The 24596-nt window shown below is 39.0% G+C and overlaps 1 protein-coding gene across 16 annotated transcripts in view; it reads left to right on the top strand.

Annotated features, from left to right (window-relative positions):
• ATP13A4 (ATPase 13A4) overlaps positions 1-24596 on the top strand; it is a 206684-nt gene that overhangs the window by 97439 nt on the left and 84649 nt on the right. For 15 of the 16 annotated variants that reach the window (XR_013527220.1, XR_013527219.1, XR_013527218.1 and 12 more), the window contains 5 exons: positions 5162-5308; positions 10025-10095; positions 10184-10264; positions 11552-11621; positions 13722-13856. Coding sequence is in view for 13 of the 16 variants with exons in the window: in XM_054245487.2 (XP_054101462.2) it covers positions 5162-5308; positions 10025-10095; positions 10184-10264; positions 11552-11621; positions 13722-13856 (504 nt within the window). In the remaining 3 variants the exon portion in view is untranslated. Of the gene's footprint in view, positions 1-2631; positions 2654-5161; positions 5309-10024; positions 10096-10183; positions 10265-11551; positions 11622-13721; positions 13857-24596 lie in introns of those variants that run through there. The other variant, XM_078350520.1, reaches the window with a different exon arrangement.

Below are 24596 nucleotides of genomic sequence, written 5' to 3'. Positions count from 1 at the left end.
TTTTGAGGGAACACAATTCAGTTCATAACAGGCAGGTTATTTAGCCTCCTTTTGCCTCCATTTTTTTTCCTGTAAAGTGGGGATAATGATACCTATATCCTTGTGAGGACTAAAGATGTGATATATGTAAAGTTCTTAAATGAAGACTGTGCTTGGTAGGTAGGCATTCCGTGGGCATCGGTCAATATTTTACTACACACTACATCTCAAGAAGTTTCAGACAATGAACCAGCTAATCCACTGCTCCATTGCCCTTCAGAAAACAACTGCAAAAATGAAGAAGCCTCAAATCCCAATCTCTCCAAAAATGTATGCTGAGTTTTCTAGATTTCTCTGTTTTGTGTACAAACATAAACATAGCCTTTGCTTTGTTGACAATCTCATTGCATTTTCCTTCTCTCTTCCCCTTTTTTTGGACAACTATACTGAGATAATAATTATTGTGGGAATTTCTCCAAAACTTAGAACTTTATGTATCTTATAAGTAAATCCTATATCCTAGCCAATGTCAACTTTTTTTAAGCTAAACAACACTGGGAATATGAGGTCAGGATGTTAAGAGCATCAGTGAGTCTGGCCAGGAGAAGGAAAGAGAAAGAAAGGAATGATAAGTATAAAAATAAAATAATTTTTCCAAAGTTATGGGTCTGTAAAGGCAGTGCAGTGTTTTAGAATAACCTGAGAAATTTAAGTTATTATTACATTATCCATAATCCTCTAGATATTTCACCTTAGGTAGAGTTTAACCTTTCAGCATTGCAATGTATTCATCTTCAAGAGAAAAGTACTTAGTTTCTAATGTCTCATTGGAACTTTGAAATGGGTTCTTTTTAAGGCAAGCTCAGAACTACATTTTTTATGCAGTGAGCTATGCAAGAGATATCATAGAATTGGCCTGAACTTGAAGTGACCATTATATTGCTTTTAAATTTCAAGGGATGAAGTTCTTATGGCAAAAGGGTAAAATTAGGTAAGCAAGATGTGTTAATGTGTTCTCACCCTGCTAATAAAGACATACCTGAGACTGGGTAATTTGAAAAGGAAAGAGGTTTAATTTATTCACAGTTCAGCATAGCTAGGTGGTGGTGTGCAGGAAACTTACAATCATGGTGGAAAGGAAAGCAAACACGTAATTCTTCACATGGTAGCAGCAAGAAGTGCCAAGCAAAAAGGGGAAAGGCTCTTATAAAACCATCAGATCATGTGATAACTCACTGATTAAATCTGGGTCCCTCCTATGACATGTGAGGATTATGGGAACTAAATTCAAGATGAGATTTGGGTGGGGACACAGCCAAACCATATCACAAGATGACTTGCTTCATTCAAATCTAAAATTTCATCTGGCATTTCCAGGGTCAGAAAGTACAAAGCCATAGAAAATAGAAAATGCTCAGGTTTCTTCCTCTGTTTTTCTGTCCAGGTCAAACACTGGTTCTTTGTATTACATTCAACTTTTGAAATGTACTCTTGAATTCTTGTAAAACCTACTTTTTTAGAGTTCATGGACTGATCTGGTAATATTTTCTATAAAGAGGAGGTAAAGTGTTCTCAATGAGACCTGAAGTGTAAAAAGTCCAGATATGCCAGGCAAGCACTTTGGATTATTTGCATTATAAACCAATTAGTTAAAATGGTAGCTCCTCTGGTACATTTAAGCATTTTACAAATTATTACCTGCTTTGAAGAGAGCTGGGAAACGCGCTAAAGTAGAAAAAGCCATTTTCAGGTAAAGATGCTGCTTTTCCACAAAAGAAAAATTGAGAGACTTTTAGTTTCCTCAAAGGGAGAGTAAGTTCGTACTTACAGAAAGATCTCAGAAAAAAGATGCTATGAAAAGTGGGGCATAGAACCATACCATTTGTTGCTGCTCTGCTATAGGCCAAACCTTAGACCAGACATGTTATGGATTATTTCATTTAATCCTAAAAACATCCATGAAATGTGATATTATCCCCATTTTCTACATAAAGAAAATTAGCTTCAGACCATTGTAAGGCAGCTTAGAGCTGGCATTTGGGTTCAGGCCTCAACCTGTGCCCTTTTCATATTGGAAAACCTCAAAATGAAAACAGAGAAGTCCGTAATTTTTCCTGAAGTGATCACTTCACATTGGTGTACTTTCCTTCCATTTCTTTGCCTTTTTCCCTTAAAAAAAATGGGGTGATTTGAGAGTCCTCAATAGGGTAGTATACAAGAGAGAAGTCAGTGTCACTCCCCTATTCTAAGCAAAAGGGTCATCTAGCTGCCCTATCATTTTTATCTACAGAATTCTACTTTGTATCATACAGAATTCTGAGTTATTGGGCTTAGGAGTGAATTCCAATGACAGAAGGTGAGCTTAAAAGCAAATATATCCAAGCGCCTTTGATTTAGTAATGTTATGAGCTGTAAGAAGATGTGGGTGTGTAGATGAATGTCAGTTTTTAGTGCACACCTAGACTAAGGCACACCGTTGGTGCGCTGGAGTCATATGGCCTTTGAGAATGGACACTTTGCTTTTCCCTTCCTAGGCACTACAGTCTGGAAGTCTGTTTGTTGCCACACAGGGCTAGAGAGTGACAGCTCGATTTCGGGAATTAGATTCCATGCTGCCGGAAAGCAGAGACTGTGAGAAACCGGATACTATTTGTTACTTGGTACAGAATTCAAGGTGATTTTTACATGCAAGCCATAGACACCATGAGACAACTTGTTAAAAAAGAGAGGAAGGGACCAAGATCTGGAATGGAAAGATCTGGACTCAGGTCTCAGTTTTATTCCTACTACCATTTCAGAGGCTCGGGCAATTCTTAGCCTTGCTGATGGTCAGTTTTCTCATCTGCAAAATGGAAATAATTATAATACCAATGTTGGAGAATTGTAAGCCTAAAATATCTTTAACATAACAATTTATTTACAAACTGCTAAGTAGTCATATGAAAAGTAGTTGTTAATATTATTTTAATTCACTGGAGATGGTTAATAACAGCCGTCTTTCTGATTGTCCTCACTTGGTGGCCAGAGGACTTGGTCTTGATGGCTGTTTTATAATTGTGTTCCTGTTTACCAACAAATTATACATTTTTTAACCAAATTTTTCATTGCGACTGTGTTCTTTGGAAGCCTCAGTTCAGGCTGGACATAAAAATGGCAGTCTAATCAAATTATATTTTTTAGCAAAATGTAGAGTAAAGTGGAAGGTAAGAGGGGACTCTGAAGGAGGCAAGTAAGAGTGTGGTGGGGGCTGTTAGGTTCCTGCTCTCATGGTTATCAATTCTGTCTTTGTTTCCATGCCAAGTAAATAGGAGAATAATTAACTGTAACGATTCCATAGGATTTTTGACATTAAATGAAATAGTACATATGTGACATTATGTGCTTAGAACGTAGTAAGTACAAAATAAATATTAACTATTATAGTTAGAAATGGAAAGTTCTCATTTAAAAAACCCTTTGAGGAAGTCAGAAGCAAAGCTATGTAATGCTGAACTATGTCAAGGTTTGTTCAAGAGAGTTGGTTGCCTACTCCATACCTAGACATGTCTACCAGTTCAGTGGCTTAGGCATCGAAAATGTAGCTCTCTTCCACCATTCTTAGGCTCATCATTCTTAACTCCATACAGTTTGGTTTGAATTAATTCAGTCATCTTCTTTTTAATCCATAGGGTAGCAGCCAATTTCACTGGCTTTTAAAATCAGTTAATTAATTAATGTTTCAATTTCTTTTTAGGTTATTTCCCCCTTTTGTAGGCTTCTTTCTCCTCTCCTCTCCTCTTCTCTCTCTCTCTCTCTCACACACACACACACACGTGCACACGCATGCACGCACACACGCACATGCATGCACGCACACACACAGAATCTGTGCCAAGCCTGGCTGAAGCACAAACATGCGTCATACGCATTTCCTACCCACAATCCAAGAGAAGTGGTAAGGTGCATAAGCAAAGAGTAAAATAAGGTAGGAATCTCAAGTACCCTGACGATTTAGAAGAGAGATCACCCAGAGGAATTAGGGAGGTTCTCAGGACATGGACTCTGAGCTGGACTCTGAAGGATGGTAGAATCCAGCCATGTGAAGACTTAAGGAGAAGAGAGAAGAATGTGTACTACAGGCTAAGGAAGAAGAAGGAGCAAAGGCATAGAGATTGGCTTCTCTTGAGGAGAACCAATATAACAGATTAGCTACAATGATTCTATCTTCCCATCTGTGCCTTTTGCAGAGTCAGCTAAGCCACTCTTCATAGCAAAAATGGGTGTGGTGGTGGAGACAGTTCCCAGTTCTGACCTACATTTCCCAAGCATCAAATTGTTCCTGGGTTTAACTTCTTTTACTATACCTCTTAAATCCTGAGGTTCATTAGTCATCTGAGTGGGTTTTATGCTTAGTATTTACCCATTCAGATAATAACCACTGTCATTATCAAATCAGTCTCTAAGGGACCATTGTGGTATGTGTTTCTCCATCCTGTGCTTCTCCCTCTAATTTTACTCTGTGATGAAGTAATCAGTAAACTGCAAAGGGAAGTAATTTTAATTAGGGTCATGCAGTAAGGTACCTTCTTCAACCCCACCTGTGCTATCATCTTGGCAATTACCTTGGGCAGGTTTAGTCCATGGATTCAGTCTTTTCCATTCACTCTTCAGAGCAGGTCTCAGTGATCCACATGCATGAGGAGATAAGGAACAATAAAACTTGGTCTCTACATTCCAGGTAGTCTAGAAGAACTAGGAGAATACAGGCAAAAAGTGAGGGACAGTTAACATTTTTTGGAGTTAACAAAGTGACAGTTTTTCTTCCCCCTGGTGGAAGGGTGTTAATGAGGCTGTTCTGTAAAAGGCTGAATTTTAGTTAAGCCTTGAAAGATGGGGATGGTCATCAGGCCATGGGCTAAAAGGTGATGCAGTGAACTAGTCTTACCTGGGGATGTGCCTCCTGACTCTCAAGCTTTGTTATGTGTCAGTGCCTCATCTTCATATCAGGTTCCTCAATCAATGATGACAGGCCTTTTTCCCACAAGGTTCTATATTTGTCATGTTTCAGAGCCAAACCATTCTGCCAAGAATGTTCAGTAACTCCAAACACTTACAGAATTATATTAAAATGATGTTTTCAGGTTGAATTTTAGCCTGATGACCTCTCTTAACTTCATAGGGGTTTTGATGTCTATTTCCTCAGGATGAATTTCAAATTTACTCTTGGAAAAAGATAATGTGGATCCACCTGTCAGCATTAAACAGCGCACTTGGTCTCACTGCTGACCACCCTCTCATTACAGATGAGGAGTATATCATAAATAGAGCTATAAGAAAACCAGACCTGAAGGTAAGTAAACTTATGGCTACTGCTGATGCCAGCGAGATTTAATCTTTTTTCCCCTCAAAAAAATGTAAAGTTAAATGTAGCTCCTCCATGGTGCCGATCCTCATTTGATAGTGTATATTTAAAACTTGAACTTTGGAGCCAGATAGAGCTCAGTTCAAATCACAGCTTCATCCTTCTAAATAGTGAAACCATTGATCTTAACTCTGTTAGGCCTGTTTTCTCATCTACAAAAATGACGATAATAATGTCTACTTTTAATATTTAATAAAGTTCAATAAATTTACAAATACAAAAGTTAATGTAGTTCCAGGTATATAGTAGATGATCAATACATATTTGCTCTATTTCCTTTTACTTTTTTTAGAGTAGGATCTCACTATGTTGCCCAGGCTGGAGTGCAGTGGCTATTCACAAGCATGTGATTATAATACACTGCAGCCTCAAACTCCTGGGTTCAAGTGATCCTCCTGCCTCAGCCTTCCTAGTAGCTGGGATTACAGGCATGTACCACTGAGCCCAGCTCTTACATATTAGCTCTTAATAGTATCATGCCCTATCTTACAATCTGTGTAATAGGGTTAATTTTATAGTAAAGATAATCACCCAGGAATACCCCAGGAGGTTTGCTTATGTCTGCAAAAATGACCTTATTTGAATTCTTGTCATTCAAATGTATTTGGGTTCCTCCCTCTTCACCCTATTAAACTAGTTCTGTTTGGATTATGACTAGTTAACACTCATATTGAAAACATTTTATAAGATAGGATATTTTCTCTTACATTTATGTGAGTGTAGTCAGCTGTTTAAATTAGTTTTATGAGCTCAAGTTCAGTTATTTAAAATAATATAAGTAAATGATGAGCAATTTTCCTATTGTCATTGTCAATTGTTATCACCCAGTTGTCTTCTTTTTTTTTGAAAGTTTCACTCTTATTGCCCAGGCTGGGGAACTGTCTCTGCTCATTGCAACCTTCACCTCCCAGGTTCAAGCAATTCTTCTGCCTCAGCTTCCTAAGTAGCTGGGATTACAGGCAGCTGACACCACACCTGGCTAATTTTTGTGTTTTTAGTGGAGACGAGGTTTCACCATGTTGGCCAGGCTGATCTCAAACTCCTGACCTCAGGTGATCCTCCTGCCTTGGCCTCCCAAAGTGCTGGGATTACAGGCATGAGCCACTGAGCCCCACCCACCCAGTTGTCTTAACTGCCCAAATAAGCCAAAACAGAGGAGGTCAAATACCTCCACATAATAGTTTGCCTAATCTGTTAGTGTCTATTCACCTGGAGAGGTAAGCTTCCCAGATCAGCTTGTGTTCTCAGAGTTTTATTGCCCTGAAATTCTAGCATATTTAGTAGCATCAAATAAGTGGACAGATAAATGAATAAATGGCCAAGTCAACACACAGAATTGCAGGAGGGGTAGGGGTCTTGAAGTGGAAGGGAGTGATATCCAGGTGTAGAATCTTCATTTACCAGCTATGGCATAGGCAGTTTGGTTAGTTACTGCCTCTCTGGTCTTGAGTCTCTTATTTACAAAGTAAAAGTAATAACTATTCTTTGCCTTTCTCAAGGCTGCTATGCACATACAATGAGAAGATGGATATTAAGGTGATTTGTGAACTGCAATGAGCTATGCTAGTAATATAGGACAAAACTTTCATTAAAGTCAGAGGAGTGGTCATGGGCTCAGCCTTGATGACAATAACAACATTACCAAGATGATAACCATTTAGGGCCATTTAAAGGAGGAGTCCCCAACCCCTGGGCCACTAATTGGTATCCTGTCTATGGCCTGTTAGGAACCAGGCCACACAGCGGGAGGTAAGCTGAAGCATTACTGTCTCAGTTCTGCCTCCTGTCAGATCAGCAGCAGCATTAGATTCTCATAGGAGTGAAATCCCTAATGTTGTGAACTGTGCATGTGAGGAATCTAGGTTAGAGTGCTCCTTATGAGAATCTAACTAATGTCTGATGGTCTAAAACCATCACTCCATCCCCAACATTCGTGGAAAAATTGTCTTCCACAAAACTGGTCTCTGGTGCCAAAAAGGTTGAAGATCGCTGGTTTAAAGGAAGTCTGAAGACTACAGCAAAGAACCATGTCAGGTTTGGGAACATAGGCTAAGAGGAGATGCTAAGGACCATCTTGTAGGATTGCATGCAGAGCTAACACCCAGTGCTTAACCTGTTGAACAGGATGCTCTTATATCATGTTCTAACAAGAAATTATAAGCAGAAAGCCCAGGGAGAGGAAATCTTCCTGATTCCTGGGCAAAGATGAAATCCACCCCACAGTAGATATTCAGTTTCCTAATTGCTGTTTCCTGGTCTGAATTTCCAGGAAATAGGCAAAAATAAACATCATCTCTTGCAAATATTGTGCTTAACATCCTCTTACCAGTTTCCAGAGACTCTGAGAGTGATGGGAAAGCAGATAAACTCGTGGCAGAGATGTTTTCTCCTGGGGGAATCTCAAATATGCTTAAAAGGTCCAGGATGAAGCCATTCTTCTCACTCTGTGAGAAGAATGGCTTAAGAAATTGTAAGAAGATAATGGAATTTTCTCTTTTTTGGCCTGAGGTAAAACTTATCAGTAACCTATTTATTTCTCATTATTGCTGCTTTCTTCTACAGATGTTTCATATCTATTATGTTTTATACATTTTTCAACCTCAGTTTGTGGTTTCTGCCTCTTGATAAGAGATTCTTTAACTTAGCAGGGGCCTCACATTGGAACCACAATATGTGCTTTAAAATTTTTCTAACAAAGATTTTTGCATTTATATAACTAATAAGTAGGCAACCATCACTTTCTAAAGCTAGAATCCTGAAGTCAAGGGATTTTCAAATTTTCTTTTGGGACTAGCTTGAATATGATATCCTTCAAGAGACTGAATTTTGGAGTAAGATGGGCTGGAGTTCAAATTCCTGGCAAGTTACTCAATCAAAATGAACTTCAGGTACAAAGTGAAGAGGAAAATAATATCTTCCCTATCACAGGATGTTGGAGAAGATGAAACATAATGTGTGAAAAGTCCGAACATGCTCAATAATAGTAGCTGTGATTACAATCCTGCTCTGTTTGCAAAACTGCAGAGAATACTGAAGAGAAAAGTACATTGTGAAGCAAGATGCTTGAGATTCCAATATGTGTCATAATGGCTAACACACCCTAGAGCCTGTCACTTAAAAATATTTCCTTTGCAGATTGTGAAATTTGCAAATTAGAGAGAGATTGTATGTCATTCCCATGGTCAATTTCACTCTCAATTGGAAATAAGATATACTTTTAAAAGCATTATGTTTCCGCCAACCTCACTGAAATAAATTCATTCTGTAAAATAAAAAAGACAGCATTTTACACCCTACTTGGTAACTTTGAATGTCTGTGTGTGTGTGTGTGTGGGTGTGTGTGTGTGTCTGTGTGTGTGCGCGTGCACGTGCGTGCACATCAGTACATGCACATACACCTATTGCTTAGGGTTAGCATTCATTTTTAGTAGCCTGGATCTTGGAGCTTAGGAATTTAAACTGCATTTATATTGATAGATAATAACTTGTTACTGACATTTTGTTAATTATTTTTTAGTTGTTTTGCAGATCCTTTCTTCCTCTCTTCCTCCTATCTGACTTTAACTTTGTATCATCAACCAACTTTCCCTATCCCGTTATCCCCATCCCATTCCTTCCTTTGTATTTAAGTGATTTATTCTAGTAGTATGTTTTGATTCCTTGCTTTTTATTTTTAGTATCAGTGTCTCTTCTATAGGTTACTCCACAAATCTATTGTCTGTGAGATAACATCCCAAATACCTCATTCTAGCATTTGAGGCTGCTCATACTGAAGCAGCTACGTTGTCTGGGGTAAATACCACGGGTTCATCGTCCTGTGCCAAGAAAATTTAGGACACAGACACACACGAGGAGTTTAGGAACAGGGATTTAATAGGCAAAAGAGGAAGAAAGAAAAAAGAAAGAGGAAAGCAGCTCTCTCTCTAGCGAGTCACCCTTTTGAACATGATTTTGAGCTCAATTTTAGAGGCTGCTCTTTGTTAGAAAGAAAATGACTGGGAGCTGCTTTTCATTAAAAGAAAAACCTTACTGAGGACCTCTGTACCCTCATTATCTGCCTAAGTAATTTCTTCTTAACTCCTCTATCAATACTTTGGTTTCATTTTATCTTTCTGGCTTCATTCTTCATTCTACAAATGGGCATGCTCACTTGCCTTCTTCCCCCAAACTAACTTGTGAACAATCTCTTTAAAATAGTTTCTTTTTTTCTCATTTGAGTAAAAGTCTCTCAATCCTTCAACACTGTAGCTCATACATTATGTCCTTCTTGATGCCTTCCATCATCTTCCCTCTCTTTATGGCTACAGCATTTCAAGATGGTATTTTTTATTATGTTTTTATTTTTTTGACATGTACATATGGGACTGTATGTCTTTTTCTTGGAATTTTCATCCTTCTTAGTTTATAAAGTAGTAGAATGCAGAGACTAAGTTTTATTCATGTATTTTTTTCTGTATAGTTGATTGAATGATGACTTCTAATAAAGAATGTCATTTGTGTGATAGAAACACAAAGGATAAAATCTTAAATAAGTATGTTAGAGTTTTATCTTTGCTTTTTAAACAAATGCTTCTTTAGCCACTGAGTTGCTATTTATTCTCTGATCCTCAAACTAGAGGCTTTCTTAGTACTTTTCTTTTGCAGGTGAGATGCATAAAAGTGCAGAAAATAAGATATGTTTGGAACTACTTAGAAGGACAGTTCCAGAAAATTGGGTAAGTTGTTTTAGCAAGTACAAAGAAGAAAAATGCTATCTCAAAAGTATTATTGCTAAATATGTTCTTTTCATTATTATTGTTTTAGCTCTTTGGAAGACTGGCTCAGTTCTGCCAAGATACATCAAAAATTTGGATCAGGCTTAACAAGAGAAGAACAAGATGTTAGGTACCATGCATATTATTGCCTACAGTAATTCGAAAGGATTATTATCAGTTAGCCAAATAGATCAGTAAATAATTATGTTAATGGATTAATATCAGAAAATATTGTAATGTCGCCGGGCTGGAATGCAGTGGCACAATCTGGGCTCACTGTAACCTCTGCCTTCCGGGTTCAAGATTCAAGCAATTCTCTTGCCTCAGCCTCCTGAGTAACTGGGATTACAGGCATGTGCCACCATGCCCAGCTTTTTTTTTTTTCCCCTGTATTTTTAGTAGCGACTGGGTTTCACCATGTTGGCGAGGATGATCTTGATCTCCTGACCTCGTGATCTGCCCACCTTGGCCTCCCAAAGTGCTGGAATTACAGGCATGAGCTACCGTGCCCAGCCGAGAAGGACTCTTTAAAGGCCTTGCTGTTCTATGTGTCTGTGATTCACATGCTTCCTCCTTCCCCATTTCTAGTACTTTGAAGAGCTATAGAGCCTAGCAGAATCAGCATCACCTGAGAGCTTGTTAGAACTGCAGGACCTCAGACCACTTTTTATCTCATTGAATCGGAATCTTCATTTTAGCAATATCACCAAGTGAGCTTTATAAACATTCAAGTTTGAGAAGCATTGCTGTCATGTATTTGACCAAGCGATTTAATCTGAGCATCGAGATAGAAGATGCAGAGAAAGCAGTTAGTGTTTTCAACAGTAACATATAACTCATAAAATGCCTGTCCTCCGCATAATCAGAGAAACACATCTCTGGGTTTTAGAGAATTAAAAAGCTGAATAATTATGGGTGTAGAACTATTTTTGACATCACAGAATCTTTGCACTCACATTAAAATACATTCTGAAACTTCCCAGAGCTTCTAAATAGGGGTAGGAAAGCAGGAACAGCATTTCCTTATCAAGGAAGGCATTTTCTCTTAACTACACTGCTGTCTTATAGTAATAAAACTGGAATTGAGGAGAGGCAGAGTTGGGAATATGCCAACTTTGAAACTACTTGAATAAGACAATACGTAATATTAAAGACCCAAATTACTATTTAGAAAAATATTTAGAACTTGGGAAGAGTATAGTTCTAGAAGCAATATGGTCATATTTTTTGTTTTTGCACCTGGGAACCCTTCCCTCCCATTATTTTGAGAAGGATGGGAATGGTATGTAACAAGGGAGGCTTATGTTTGTCCCACAAGTGAGAAAGTGACCATGGAATACACCTTTTTCTGAATAGGTGAGGAGTGAGTTTAATTTTTATTATTTGTGACTGATTGAGCTGTGATTTCTTTCTACAGGAGGTTAATATGTGGGCCTAATAGTATCGATGTTGAAGTCACACCAATTTGGAAACTGCTCATCAAGGAGGTAATTTCTCCAGTATTTTCTCTTGGTGTTGGATAGAAAATAATGAAGTTTGGCTCTAGGGAAACAATCAGAAGTACTGCTTGTTAATAAGTAACTGTGGCCGGGTGCGGTGGCTCACGCCTGTAATCCCAGCACTTTGGGGGGCCGAGGCGGGTGGATCACGAGGTCAAAAGATTGAGACCATCCTGGTCAAAATGGTGAAACCCCGTCTCTACTAAAGATACAAAAAATTAGCTGGGCACAGTGGTGCGTGCCTGTAATCCCAGCTACTCAGGAGGCCGAGGCAGGAGAATTGCCTGAACCCAGGAGGCGGAGGTTGAGGTGAGCCGAGATCGCACCATTGCACTCCAGCCTGGGTAACAAGAGCGAAACTCCGTCTCAAAAAAAAAAAAAAAAAAGAAAAGAAATAAGTAACTGTGATATAGAAGGTACTTTGAAAGTATGTCAAGTATATTTTCTTGATATCTCTTGCTTATTCTTTCTCTTCCAGTGACTCTTTTGCACATTGCCTTATGTAATATAGGGTGTGAAACTCATTATACTTATTTACCATTTAATGACTGCATGAATACAATGTTTCTTTTCTTTTTTAATACTATGCTGCTTAGCTTGTTTTAACTTTGTAAAACTCAAATATATTTTTTTAAGCCAATCCTTTTGTTAGGTAGCAGATGCAATTTCCTTGGTGCCAAAACTTGTAGGAAGAAAAAAAATTCGTTTATTCAGCCTTATTAATACTGTTGATCTCAAGGTATAAGATGAAATTTTTCTTTTGGACTCTATCACTGGGCTCCTCATTTTTTCATTTTAGTGATTCTTATCAAACCATAGCCCTCTAGCTGTACTCTGGTTTCCCTGTGCTCTATCTCCACTCCTCCTTGCCTTAAAAAAAGCTTACCAAACTTAAGGTATTTTTAAAAGATTTCCAGCAAGTCGTCAAGCATGAAAGAAAGCAAAACAAACCAATAGGGAATGTTTCTGTGTTCTGCTTCTCTAACCAGCAGAAAGGATTACCATTCCTGTATTAGACAGAGAGAAACCAACTAGAGGGAATTTAAGTAAAGGCACAACATGTTTTTGACCAAAGCAAAATTCCAGCTGTTGAAGTTAATAGCTATTCTCTCCCACAGTGTTCTAGATGCTCAATTATAGCTTACTGCTTTTAGCACAGCTCTCTACTTATGAGAACATGCAGTTTTCAACTCACCCATTAATCTAAGGTTCTTTAAAGGCTTCAAATATGGCAGGTGTTATATCATAGAGAACAAGAGATTAAAAAGTATTTTAACTTTGTAGACCTGAACTAATACTTCACCTTTCTAAAGGCCAGTAAGTGTAAACAGGAGATGACAACATCTACTTTAAAAATAACTATTTTGATGGTCAACATGTCAATACATGAGACACTACTTTGTAAATTATAAAGTGCGGCAATGATTTAAAAAGTGCTCTGGGGGGCCAGGTGTGGTGGCTCATGCCTGTAATCCCAGCACTTTGGGAGGCTGACACGGGCAGACCACAAGATCAAGAGATTGAGACCATCCTGGCCAAAATGGTGAAACCCTGTCTCTATTAAATGTACAAAAATTAGCTGGGTGTGGTGGCATGCGCCTGTAGTTCCAGCTACTCGGGAGGCTCAGGCAGGAGAATGGCTTGAACTTGGTAGGCAGAGGTTGCAGTGAGCCGACATCATGCCACTGCACTCCAGTCTGGCAACAGATCAAGACTCCGTCTAAAAAAAAAAAAAATAGTAAGTGCTCTGGTGTCATATTGCCTGGGTTTAAGTCTTGAGTCTGTGGCAATCATAGTCACATGACTTTGGACATGTTTCCCAAGATCTAAGATTCAGTTTCTTTATCATCACAATGGAGATAAGTAACAACTTCTGGTTAATAAGGTAACTGTGGGAATTAAATGAGAAAACTCAAGTACAGTTGCTTAGAACAGTGTCTCGCATACGTCGATTGCTGAATAAATATAGCAAGAATATTGTGTGGGATGATGTATGTCATGAAGATGATTACGAAAACAAGTAAATAAAGAGCTAAGTGTGAAACCTAAAAATCTCCCTTGTCTTCCTGTTTTTATGTCTGCCAACAGGTTTTAAATCCATTTTATATATTTCAACTCTTCAGTGTCTATCTGTGGTTTAGTGAAGACTATAAGGAATATGCTTTTGCCATTATAATCATGTCCATCATTTCCATAGCTTTGACAGTATATGATCTCAGACAGGTGAGTTTTTCTATTAATTCTATGGTTTCATCAAGGGAGGGATAGTGACTTTATTAAAAATCTGTGAGAAAGGAGAATCGGGAAATAGTCACTTTCTAGTCCATAGTAAATGAGACCAAGTTTGTAAGTAACTAGCACAGTAACCAGTGTTCAACCATTTAGTCCTTTCCCTTTTCTCCCGTTCCAATCCCTAACCTTTCAAGTTATTTTTCTTCTCTCTTTAGTTTACTCAAGACTAATTAGTCAGAACAACATGCAAAGTTTTATGAATTGTGAATATGTGAAAAAATGTATATAGAGAATACTGATGGAACTTGAAGGTGGTGGAAGAGAGATGGAAGGTGGAGGGGTCTGTTTAATATGAACTCCTTTGTCGTTTATGTTTCGTTGGTACTCATTTGTCAATGCCCCAATTCAACTCCTGGCTTTCTTTATGCCTACACCAGGTTTCTAGATACTGTTGGAAAAAAATTACATAGAACAGATTGGTTGGTTGCCCTATAAATCCGTGAATGCCTCCCGCCCTGACCTCTCATTCCAGTGGAGGAAGTGTCCTCTCCCTGTGCCTGAGAGACCATCCTTTCCCACCTTCTTGGGGTACTTATATAGTCCATTAATGACTTGCCTCCCAAGGCTCTTCCCTCCTCAAGAGCCTTCCCATCAGCATTTAACATTTTTAAGTTTTCCCAACTTAAAAACAAAACTCAAACAAACAAAATGATTTCTTCTCTTGACCATGCTTCTGGCTTCAGCTACTACTGTTTTACTCTTCCTCCATTCACATGAACACTTCTAGAGTCTTTGTGTCTGTTTCTCTTACCTACTCATCTTCCTCTTACTTTTCACTCATGCTGAGGTGCCTTCCTCCCTCGTGACTCCATTCGAATATATCTTGTTAAGGTCGCCACTATGATCCCAAAGCCCGTAGATCACTTTAAAATTTAAAAAGTCTTTTTAAAAGTTAGCTATTTTCTTTCCTTAATAGAAGGGGCAATATGTGGCTATGATAAAAATAAAACTCAGAACAGAAGAGTGTGAATAAAAATTAAAGATCCCTCTTGTTGGGAAAACTTCCCAGTGTTCAGATCCTCTTTCAAGATGCATCCATTAGGACCATATTTTCTGTATACTTTTAGCAATATTAAAAGTATATGCATTAATTTGCCAGAATGAATATATACCATGTACACTGTTCTGCACTTGAATTTTTACCTGTTCTATCCTAAATATCTTTCTGCATCTGCAACAAATACAATTTCTCTAGATGTACCATAATTTTTAGCCAGTCCAATGTTGATACATATTTGATTATTGTTAGTCTTTTCCTACTAAAACAATGCTGCAAGAGCATCCTTGCACATATATAGTTTCATACATCTACATCTACATATGCACACATATTACATATGTCTGTAACAAGTATGTATGCTTATAAATATCTGTATTGTTATAGACATAGAAAATTTCTGCATTTGAAATTAATTAGTCATAAGCTAGGTACACTGTTTCAATGCAGGTTGTCAAAATGCCTCTTAAAAAATAATAATGGCCAGGTATGGTGGCTCACACCTGTAATCCCAGAACTCTGGGAGGCCGAAGTGAAAAGATAGCTTGGACCCAGGAGTTTGAGACCAGTCGAAGCAACATAGTGAGACCACATCTATCTATGTATAAAAAAGCAATACCAATTTACATTCCTTACAACAGTAGATAAGTGTTTTTCTTATCTTTGCCAATATGAATGAAAATAGAATTCAGTAACTTTAATTGCATGTTTTCCATTATGAGTTGAGCATTTCTTCACACTTTAAGCCATTTGTATTTCTTTTACTGTGAGTGAGCTCTTTATGTCCTTTATTAATTTTTATTGGGTTCTTGGTGTTTTGCTTGCTAATGTTATGGTCTCCCTGCTGTGGATGTATATATTTTTTCCCAGTACAGATTTTGCTAAACCTCTTAGTTGGATTTGACAGTTAACTGCTCTCTTCTTTCTGAGGTGCTGTCTTCCTTGGCATCAGTGGCAACACACCCTCCATCCTCTCCAGTTGCTCTTTTCCATTCTTTTTTGATAGCTTATCCTCCTCTATCTGACTTTTTAGAAAATGAGTGTTTTCAAGTGAAACATGAAAATGCATATAATGTAAAGGCTCCATTTTTCTCTCCCACTCCACTTGGCCAGCTGCTTTCATTAGTATCTTGTGTAATCTTCCAAGAAAGTGTTTAGGCAAATGAAGCCAATACAAGTACACATATTTTCTTTTTTTCTTATGTAAGTGGTCACATAATTACATTATTTTCTAACTTGCTTAAAAATTACTATTGATATGTCTTGAGGATCTTTTCATGTAAGTACATAAAGGATTCTTCTTTATTTTTATAGCAGTACATGCCGTGACTTCTAAAGGCATATGCTAATTCAGTTCCAGACTCATAGGGTCAACAACCTCATTGATATCCCCACATTAATATCAAATATTATCATAAATTCAACACTTTCAACATAAAACTCAAGAACTCTTCTCCTCAAATCTGCAGTTAGGTTTATCTGATTTGGTAACAGATACTACTGACCATTCTGTTGCATAAGCCAGAAATCTAGTTGCCTGCCTTGAAACTTTCTTTCTTCTTCCCCTTCAAGTACACAGAAAGTTCTTTGATTTTTCCCTCCTAAATATCCCTTGCATCATTCACTTTTTTCCACCCTACCAGTATCCTGGTTCACGTTAGCATCATTTTCTACCTTGCAGTCACCTCCCATCTGGCCTCCATACATCATTCTTGCAGAACATGATTATTTACATGCTTTTATCACTAAAATGCTTCAAAATATTTCTTTTTTTTTAAATTTTTTATTGTATTTTAGGTTTTGGGGTACATGTGCAGAGCATGCAATACAGTTGCATAGGTACACACATGGCAGTGTGTTTTGTTTGCTTTCTCTCCTTCACCCACATTTGGCATTTCTCCCCAGGCTATCCCTCCCTACCTCCCCCTCCCACTGGCCCTCCCCTTTTCCCCCCAATAGACCCCAGTGTTTAGTACTCCTCTCTCTGTGTACATGTGTTCTCATTTTTCATCACCCGCCTATGAGTGAGAATATGCGGTGTTTCATTTTCTGTTCTTGTGTCAGTTTGCTGAGAATGATGTTCTCCAGATTCATCCATGTCCCTACAAATGACACGAACTCATCATTTCTGATTGCTGCATAATATTCCATGGTGTATATGTGCCACATTTTCCCAATCCAGTCTATCATCAATGGGCATTTGGGTTGATTCCAGGTCTTTGCTATTGTAAACAGTGCTGCAATGAACATCCGTGTGCATGTGTCCTTATAGTAGAACGATTTATAGTCCTTTGGATATATACCCAGTAATGGGATTGCTGGGTCAAATGGAATTTCTATTTCTAAGGCCTTGAGGAATCACCACACTGTCTTCCACAATGGTTGGACTAATTTACATTCCCACCAACGGTGTAAAAGTGTTCCTTTTTCTCCACATCCTCTCCAGCATGTGTTGTCTCCAGATTTTTTAATGATCGCCATTCTAACTGGTGTGAGATGGTATCTCAATGTGGTTTTGATTTGCATCTCTCTGATGACCAGTGACGATGAGCATTTTTTCATATGATTGTTGGCCTCATATATGTCTTCTTTCATAAAGTGTCTGTTCATATCCTTTGCCCAATTTTGAATGGGCTTGTTTGTTTTTTTCCTGTAAATCTGTTTGAGTTCTTTGTAAATTCTGGATATCAGCCCTTTGTCAGATGGGTAAACTGCAAAAATGTTTTCCCATTCTGTTGGTTGCCGATTCACACTAGAGACTGTTTCTTTTGCCGTGCAGAAGCTGTGGGGTTTCATTAGGTCCCATTTGTCTATTCTGGCTTTTGTTGCTAATGCTTTTGGTGTTTTGTTCATGAAGTCCTTCCCTACTCCTATGTCCTGGATGGTTTTGCCTAGATTTCCTTCTAGGGTTTTTATGGTGCCAGGTCTTATGTTTAAGTCTTTAATCCATCTGGAGTTAATTTTGGTGTAAGGTGTCAGGAAGGGGTCCAGTTTCTGCTTTCTGCACATGGCTAGCCAGTTTTCCCAGCACCATTTGTTGAACTGGGAATCCTTTCCCCATTTCTTGTTTTTGTCAGGTTTATCAAAGATTGTATGGTTGTAGATATGTTGTGTTGCCTCTGATGCCTCTGTTCTGTTCCATTGGTCTATATCTCTGTTTTGGTACCAGTACCATGCTGTTTTGATTACTGTAGTCTTGTAGTATAGTTTGAAACCCAGTAGTGTGATGCCCCCCACTGTGTTCTTTTTGCTTAGAATTGACTTGGCTATGCGGGCTCTCTTTTGGTTCCATATGAAGTTCATGGTGGTTTTTTCCAGTTCTGTGAAGAAAGTCAATGGTAGCTTGATGGGGATAGCATTGATTCTGTAAATTACTTTGGGCAGTATAGCCATTTTTACGATATTAATTCTTCCTAACCATGAACATGGAATGTTTCTCCATCTGTTTGTGTCCTCTCTGATTTCGTTGAGCAGTGGCTTGTAGTTTTCCTTGAAGAGGTCCCTTATGTTCCTTGTGAGTTGTATTCCAAGGTATTTTATTCTTTTTGTAGCAATTGTGAATGGCGGTTCATTCTTGATTTGGCTCTCCTTAAGACTGTTATTGGTGTAGAGAAAGGCTTGTGATTTTTGCACATTGATTTTATATCCTGAGACTTTGCTGAAGTTGCTTATCAGTTTCAGGAGTTTTGGGGCTGAGGTGATGGGGTCTTCTAGGTATACTATCATGTCGTCTGCAAATAGAGACAATTTGGCTTCCACCTTTTGTATTTGAATACCCTTTATTTCTTTTTCTTGCCTGATTGCTGTGGCTAGAACTTCCAGTACTATATTGAATAGGAGTGGTGACAGAGGGCACCCTTGTCTAGTGCCGGATTTCAAAGGGAATGCTTCCAGTTTTTGCCCATTCAGTATGATATTGGCTGTTGGTTTGTCATAAATAGCTTTTATTACTTTGAGATACGTTCCATTGATACCGAGTTTATTGAAGGTTTTTTAGCATAAACCCTGTTGAATTTTGTCAAATGCCTTCTCTGCCTCAATTGAGATAATCATGTGGTTTTTGTTTTTGGTTCCGTTTATGTGGTGAATTACGTTTATAGACTTGCGTATGTTGAACCAGCCTTGCATCCCCGGGATGAATCCTACTTGATCATGGTGAATAAGTTTTTTGATTTGCTGTTGCAATCAGCTTGCCAATATTTTATTGAAGATTTTTGCATCTATGATCATCATGGATATTGGCCTGAAGTTTTCTTTTCTTGTTGGGTCTCTGCCGGGTTTTGGTATCAGTATGATATTGGTCTCGTAGAATGATTTGTGAAGGATTCCTTCTTTTTGGATTATTTGGAATAGTTTCAGAAGAAATGGTACCAGCTCCTCTTTGTGTGTCTGGTAGAATTCGGCTATGAACCCATCTGGACCTGGGCTTTTTTTGTGTGGTAGGCTCTTAATTGCTGCCTCGACTTCTGCCCTTGTTATTGGTCTATTCATAGTTTCGGCTTCCTCCTGGTTTAGGCTTGGGAGGACACAGGAGTCCAGGAATTTATCCATTTCTTCCAGGTTTACTAGTTTATGTGCATAGAGTTGTTTGTAATATTCTCTGATGATGGTTTGAGTTTCTGTGGAATCTGTGGTGATTTCCCCTTTATCATTTTTTATTGCATCTATTTGGTTGTTCTCTCTTTTATTTTTAATCAATCTGGCTAGTGGTCTGTCTATTTTGTTGATCTTTTAAAAAAACCAGCTCTTGGATTTATTGATTTTTTGGAGGGTTTTTTGTGTCTCAGTCTCCTTCAGTTCAGCTCTGATCTTAGTTATTTCTTGTATTCTGCTAGGTTTTGAGTTTTTTTGATCTTGCTCCTCTAGCTCTTTCAATTTTGATGATAGGGTGTCAATTTTGGATCTCTCCATTCTTCTCATATGGGCACTTATTGCTATATACTTTCCTCTAGAGACTGCTTTAAATGTGTCCCAGAGATTCTGGCATGTTGTGTCTTCGTTCTCATTGGTTTTGAAGAACTTCTTTATTTCTGCCTTCATTTCGTTGTTCATCCAGTCAACATTCAAGAGCCAGTTGTTCAGTTTCCATGAAGCTGTGCGGTTCTTGGTTGGTTTCTGAATTCTGAGTTCTAACTTGATTGTAGTATGGTCTGAGAGGCTGTTTGTTATGATTTCAGTTGTTTTGCATTTGCTGAGCAACGCTTTACTTCCAATTATGTGGTCAATTTTAGAGTAGGTGTGATGTGGTGCTGAGAAGAATGTATATTCTGTGGATTTGGGGTGGAGAGTTCTGTAAATATCTGTCAGGTTTGCTTGCTCCAGGTCTGAGTTCAAGCCCTGGATATGCTTGTTGATTTTCTGTCTGGTTGATCTGTCTAATATTGACAGTGGAGTGTTAAAGTCTCTCACTATTATTGTGTGGGGGTCTAAGTCTCTTTTTAAGTCATTAAGAACTTGCCTTATGTATCTGGGTGCTCCTGTATTGGGTCCATATATGTTTAGGATCGTTAACTCTTCTTGTTGTATCGATCCTTTTACCATTATGTAATGGCCTTCTTTGTCTCTTTTGATCTTTGTTGCTTTAAAGTCTATTTTATCAGAGATGAGAATTGCAACTCCTGCTTTCTTTTGCTCTCCATTTGCTTGGTTAATCTTCTTCCATCCCTTTATTTTGAGCCTTGTGTATCCTTGCATGTGAGATGGGTTTCCTGGATACAGCACACTGATGGGTTTTGGCTTTTTATCCAATTTGCCAGTCTGGGTCTTTTGATTGGTGCATTTAGTCCATTTACATTTAGGGTTAATATTGTTATGTGTGAATTTGATACTGCCATTTTGATGCTAGCTGGCTGTTTTGCCCATTAGTTGTTGTAGATTCTTCATTATGTTGATGCTCTTTAGCATTTGGTATGTTTTTAGAATGGCTGGTACTGGTTGTTCATTTCTATGTGTAGTGCCTCTTTTAGGAGCTCTTGTAAAGCAGTCCTGGTGGTGACAAACTCTCTGAGTACTTGCTTGTTCGCAAAGGATTTTATTTTTCCTTCACTTATGAAGCTGGAGATGAAATTCTGGGTTGAAAGTTCTTTTCTTTAAGGATGTTGAATATTGGCCCCCACTCTCTTCTGGCTTGTAGAGTTTCTGCCGAGAGATCTGCTGTAAGTCTGATGGGCTTCCCTTTGTGGGTGACCCGACCTTTCTCTCTGGCTGCCCTTAGTATTTTCTCCTTTATTTCAACCTTGTTGAATCTGATGATAATGTGCCTTGGGGTTGCTCTTCTTGCGGAATATCTTTGTGGTGTTCTCTGTATTTCCTGCAATTGAGTGTTGGCCTGTCTTGCTAGGTGGGGGAAATTTTCCTGGATAATGTCCTGAAGAGTATTTTCCAGCTTGGATTCATTCTCTTCGTCACATTCTGGTATGCCTATCAAACGTAGGTTAGGTCTCTTCACATAGTCCCACATTTCTTGGAGACTTTGTTCATTTTTTTTTTTGCACTTTTTTCTCTGATCTTGGTTTCTCATTTTATTTCATTGAGTAGATCTTCAACTTCTGATATTCTTTCTTCTGCTTGGTCAATTCGGCTATTGAAACTTGTGCATGCTTCGCGAAGTTCTCGTATTGTGTTTTTCAGCTCCTTTAATTCATTCATATTCCTCTAAGTTAACCATTCTTGTTATCATATCCTCAAATTTTTTTCAAGGTTCTTAGTTTCTTTGCATTGATTTAGAACATGTTCTTTTAGCTCACAAAAGTTTCTCATTATCCACCTTCTGAAGTCTAATTCTGTCATTTCGTCACAGTCATTCTCCATCCAGCTTTGTTCCCTTGCTGGTGAGGAGTTTTGGTTCTTTCTAGGTGGTGAGGTGTTCTGGTTTCAGGTGTTTTCCTCCTTTTTGCGCTGGTATCTTTCCATCTTTGTGAATTTATCCACCTGTCGTCTGTGTAGTTGCTGACTTTTCGATTGGGTCTCTGAGTGGACACCCAGATTGTTGATGATGAAATATTTCTGTTACTTGGTTTTCCTTCTACCAGTCTAGCCCCTTCACTGTACGACTGCTGAGGTCCACTCCAGGCCCTGCTTGTCTGGGGTGCACCTATAGCAGCTGTGGAACAGCGAGGAATGATATCAGTTTCTTTTTCTGCTATCTTTGTCCCAGAATGATGCCTGCCAAATGTCAGTCTTTTGGATATAGAGGGGTCAGGGAGCTGCTTGAAGAGACAGTCTGTACTTTGTAGGGGCTCAAGTGCTGAGCTGTGAGCTCTGTTGTTCATTCAGGGCTGTTAGGCTGCTATGTTTAATTCTGCTGCAACATAACTCATAAAAAAATCCTTTTTTTCTCAGATGCTCTGTGTGGGGGGGTGGTTGGGGCTTTCCTTGTGAGTGTCCACCTCGCTGTCCTGCCCAGCTAGGAGGCAATCTAGTCACCATTTGCCTGCTGAGGCTCTGCCCTGCTTGTGTGAGGTTCGCCCTGTTGCTGCAGGCTCTGTCCTTCTGCTGTGGTCTCCACCCTGTTGCCACGGGCTACGCCCTGCGGGCGGAGTCTCTCTGTTGTACCGGGTTGCCTCGGCATTGGCAGGCTTCATCAGCAATGGGCGTGTACCTCAGTAGGGGCTGATTGCCTTGGTAATGGCAGACGCCCCTCCCCCACGGAGCTGCGCTTTAAGAAAACCTCCTCACCGGGAGCGTTTGGAATCGCCGTTTTGTTTGTCGCACTGTGCTACCCCAAACGCTGTGTCCCTGGGATTTCCCGGGCTGGCTCACTGTCCAAGTTCCGTTCAGTCTCAAGTTAAGCCCTCTCAGGTCTCAGTTTGCCAGTTCAACAGGGCACCCGTAACAGTGCGCTTTTTTATGGAGCGCTGTGGAGCGCCTCTGCGCTCCGGCGTGGGCTGCAGCTGCACCGGCTGCCAGCTACACCAGCCAGGACCTCTGCCTGGCGTCCTGCGTCTCTTTTATACCTGGGAATTTCCCCGTTCTGTGGGCAACTAATATCCGTCTGGAAATGCGTCCCCAACTCACCCCCTCCATGCATCCAGCGAGAGCTTCAATCCTGGGTTGTTCTCACAGCGCCATCTTGAGTCCTCCAGCTTCAAAATATTTCTATTGCTCTTACAATCAACTGTTTTTTTTTTTTTTTTTTTTGAGACGGAGTTTCGCTTTTGTTACCCAGGCTGGAGTGCAATGGCGTGACCTCAGATCACCGCAACCTCTGCCTCCTGGGTTCAGGCAATTCTCCTGCCTCAGCCTCCTGAGTAACTGGGATTACAGGCACACACCACAGTGCCCAGCTAATTTTTTTGGCACTTTTAGTAGAGATGGGGTTTCACCATGTTGACCAGGATGGTCTCGATCTCTTGACCTCGTGATCCACCCGTCTCAGCCTCCCAAAGTGCTGGAATTACAGGCTTGAGCCACCGTGCCTGACACCTCTTACAATCAACTTTTAAATTTTGTGACAGACTTTAAAGCTTTACCTCGAGGTTCTCAAACATTTTAGTTTCTAGAACTCTTTAAACTCTTAAAGATCACTGAGGACCTCTAAGAGATTTTTATCTTGTAGGTTATATCTATTGATATTTAGTAAATTAAGAATTAAAACTCAGAATCATAAAATATTTATTAATTTAAAATAATAATAACATAACATTTATATATAAATATATAAAAACAATAACTATTTTCTGAAATAAAAATAATTTAGTGAGGAAAATGACATTATTTTATACTTTTGCAAATCTCTTTTATGTTCAGTTTAATAGAAGACAATTGAATTTTTTTTTTTTTGGCTTATAAGTAACAAAATTTATTTCTTACAGTTATGGAGGCTGGAAAGGTCGAGGTCAAGACACCAGCAGATTCAGTGTCTGGTGAGGGCTGTCCTCTTGGTTCAGGGATGGCACCTGCTTATTGCATCCTCAGATAGTGAGAGAGACAAGGAGTCCCTCTTGGCCTCTTTTATAAGGACACTAAGATTATTCACGACCTTATCATCTTCCCAAGGCCCATCCTCCTAATATCATCAACTCAGGAGTTAGGATTTCAACATATGAATTTTGGCTCACATTCAGACCACGGCAGTCTTTTGAAAAATTTGTATGTCTTATAAGTTTGTTTAAGTTCTTTGTAGATTCTGGTTATTAGCCCTTTGTCATATGGGTAGATTGCAAAAAATTTTTCCCATTCTGTTGGTTGCTGGTTCACTCTAATGATAGTTTCTTTTGCTGTGCAGAAGCTCTTAAGTTTAATTAGATCCCATTCTCAGCAAGCTAACACAAGAAGAATAAACCAAACACTACATGTTCTCACTCATAAGTGGGTGTTGAACAGTGAGAACAGGTGGACACAAGGAGGGAAACATCACACACCGGGGCCTGTCGGGGCGGGGGTAAGGGGATTAGGGGAGGATTAGCAGGAGGTGGGGGAATTGGGGAGGGATAACATTAGGAGAAATACCTAATTTAGATGACAGGGGATGGATGCAGGAAACCACCTTGGCATATGTATACCTATGTAACAAACCTGCACTTTCTGCACATGTACCCTACAATTTAAAGTATAATAATAAAAAAAGGAAAAAATTATATATCAATTGATTTAATACTTAGATAATTGTATTTCTTTGTTATTTCTAACAATTGGATTTTCATAACTGCTTCCGCATTTAGTCTATTGTGATA

The sequence above is a fragment of the Callithrix jacchus genome, chromosome 15, assembly GCF_049354715.1.
Source record: "Callithrix jacchus isolate 240 chromosome 15, calJac240_pri, whole genome shotgun sequence".
In the NCBI taxonomy this organism is placed as follows: domain Eukaryota; kingdom Metazoa; phylum Chordata; class Mammalia; order Primates; family Cebidae; genus Callithrix; species Callithrix jacchus.
The sequence above is the reverse complement of the archived record's forward strand: the minus strand, read 5'-3'. Positions and strand labels throughout refer to the sequence as shown.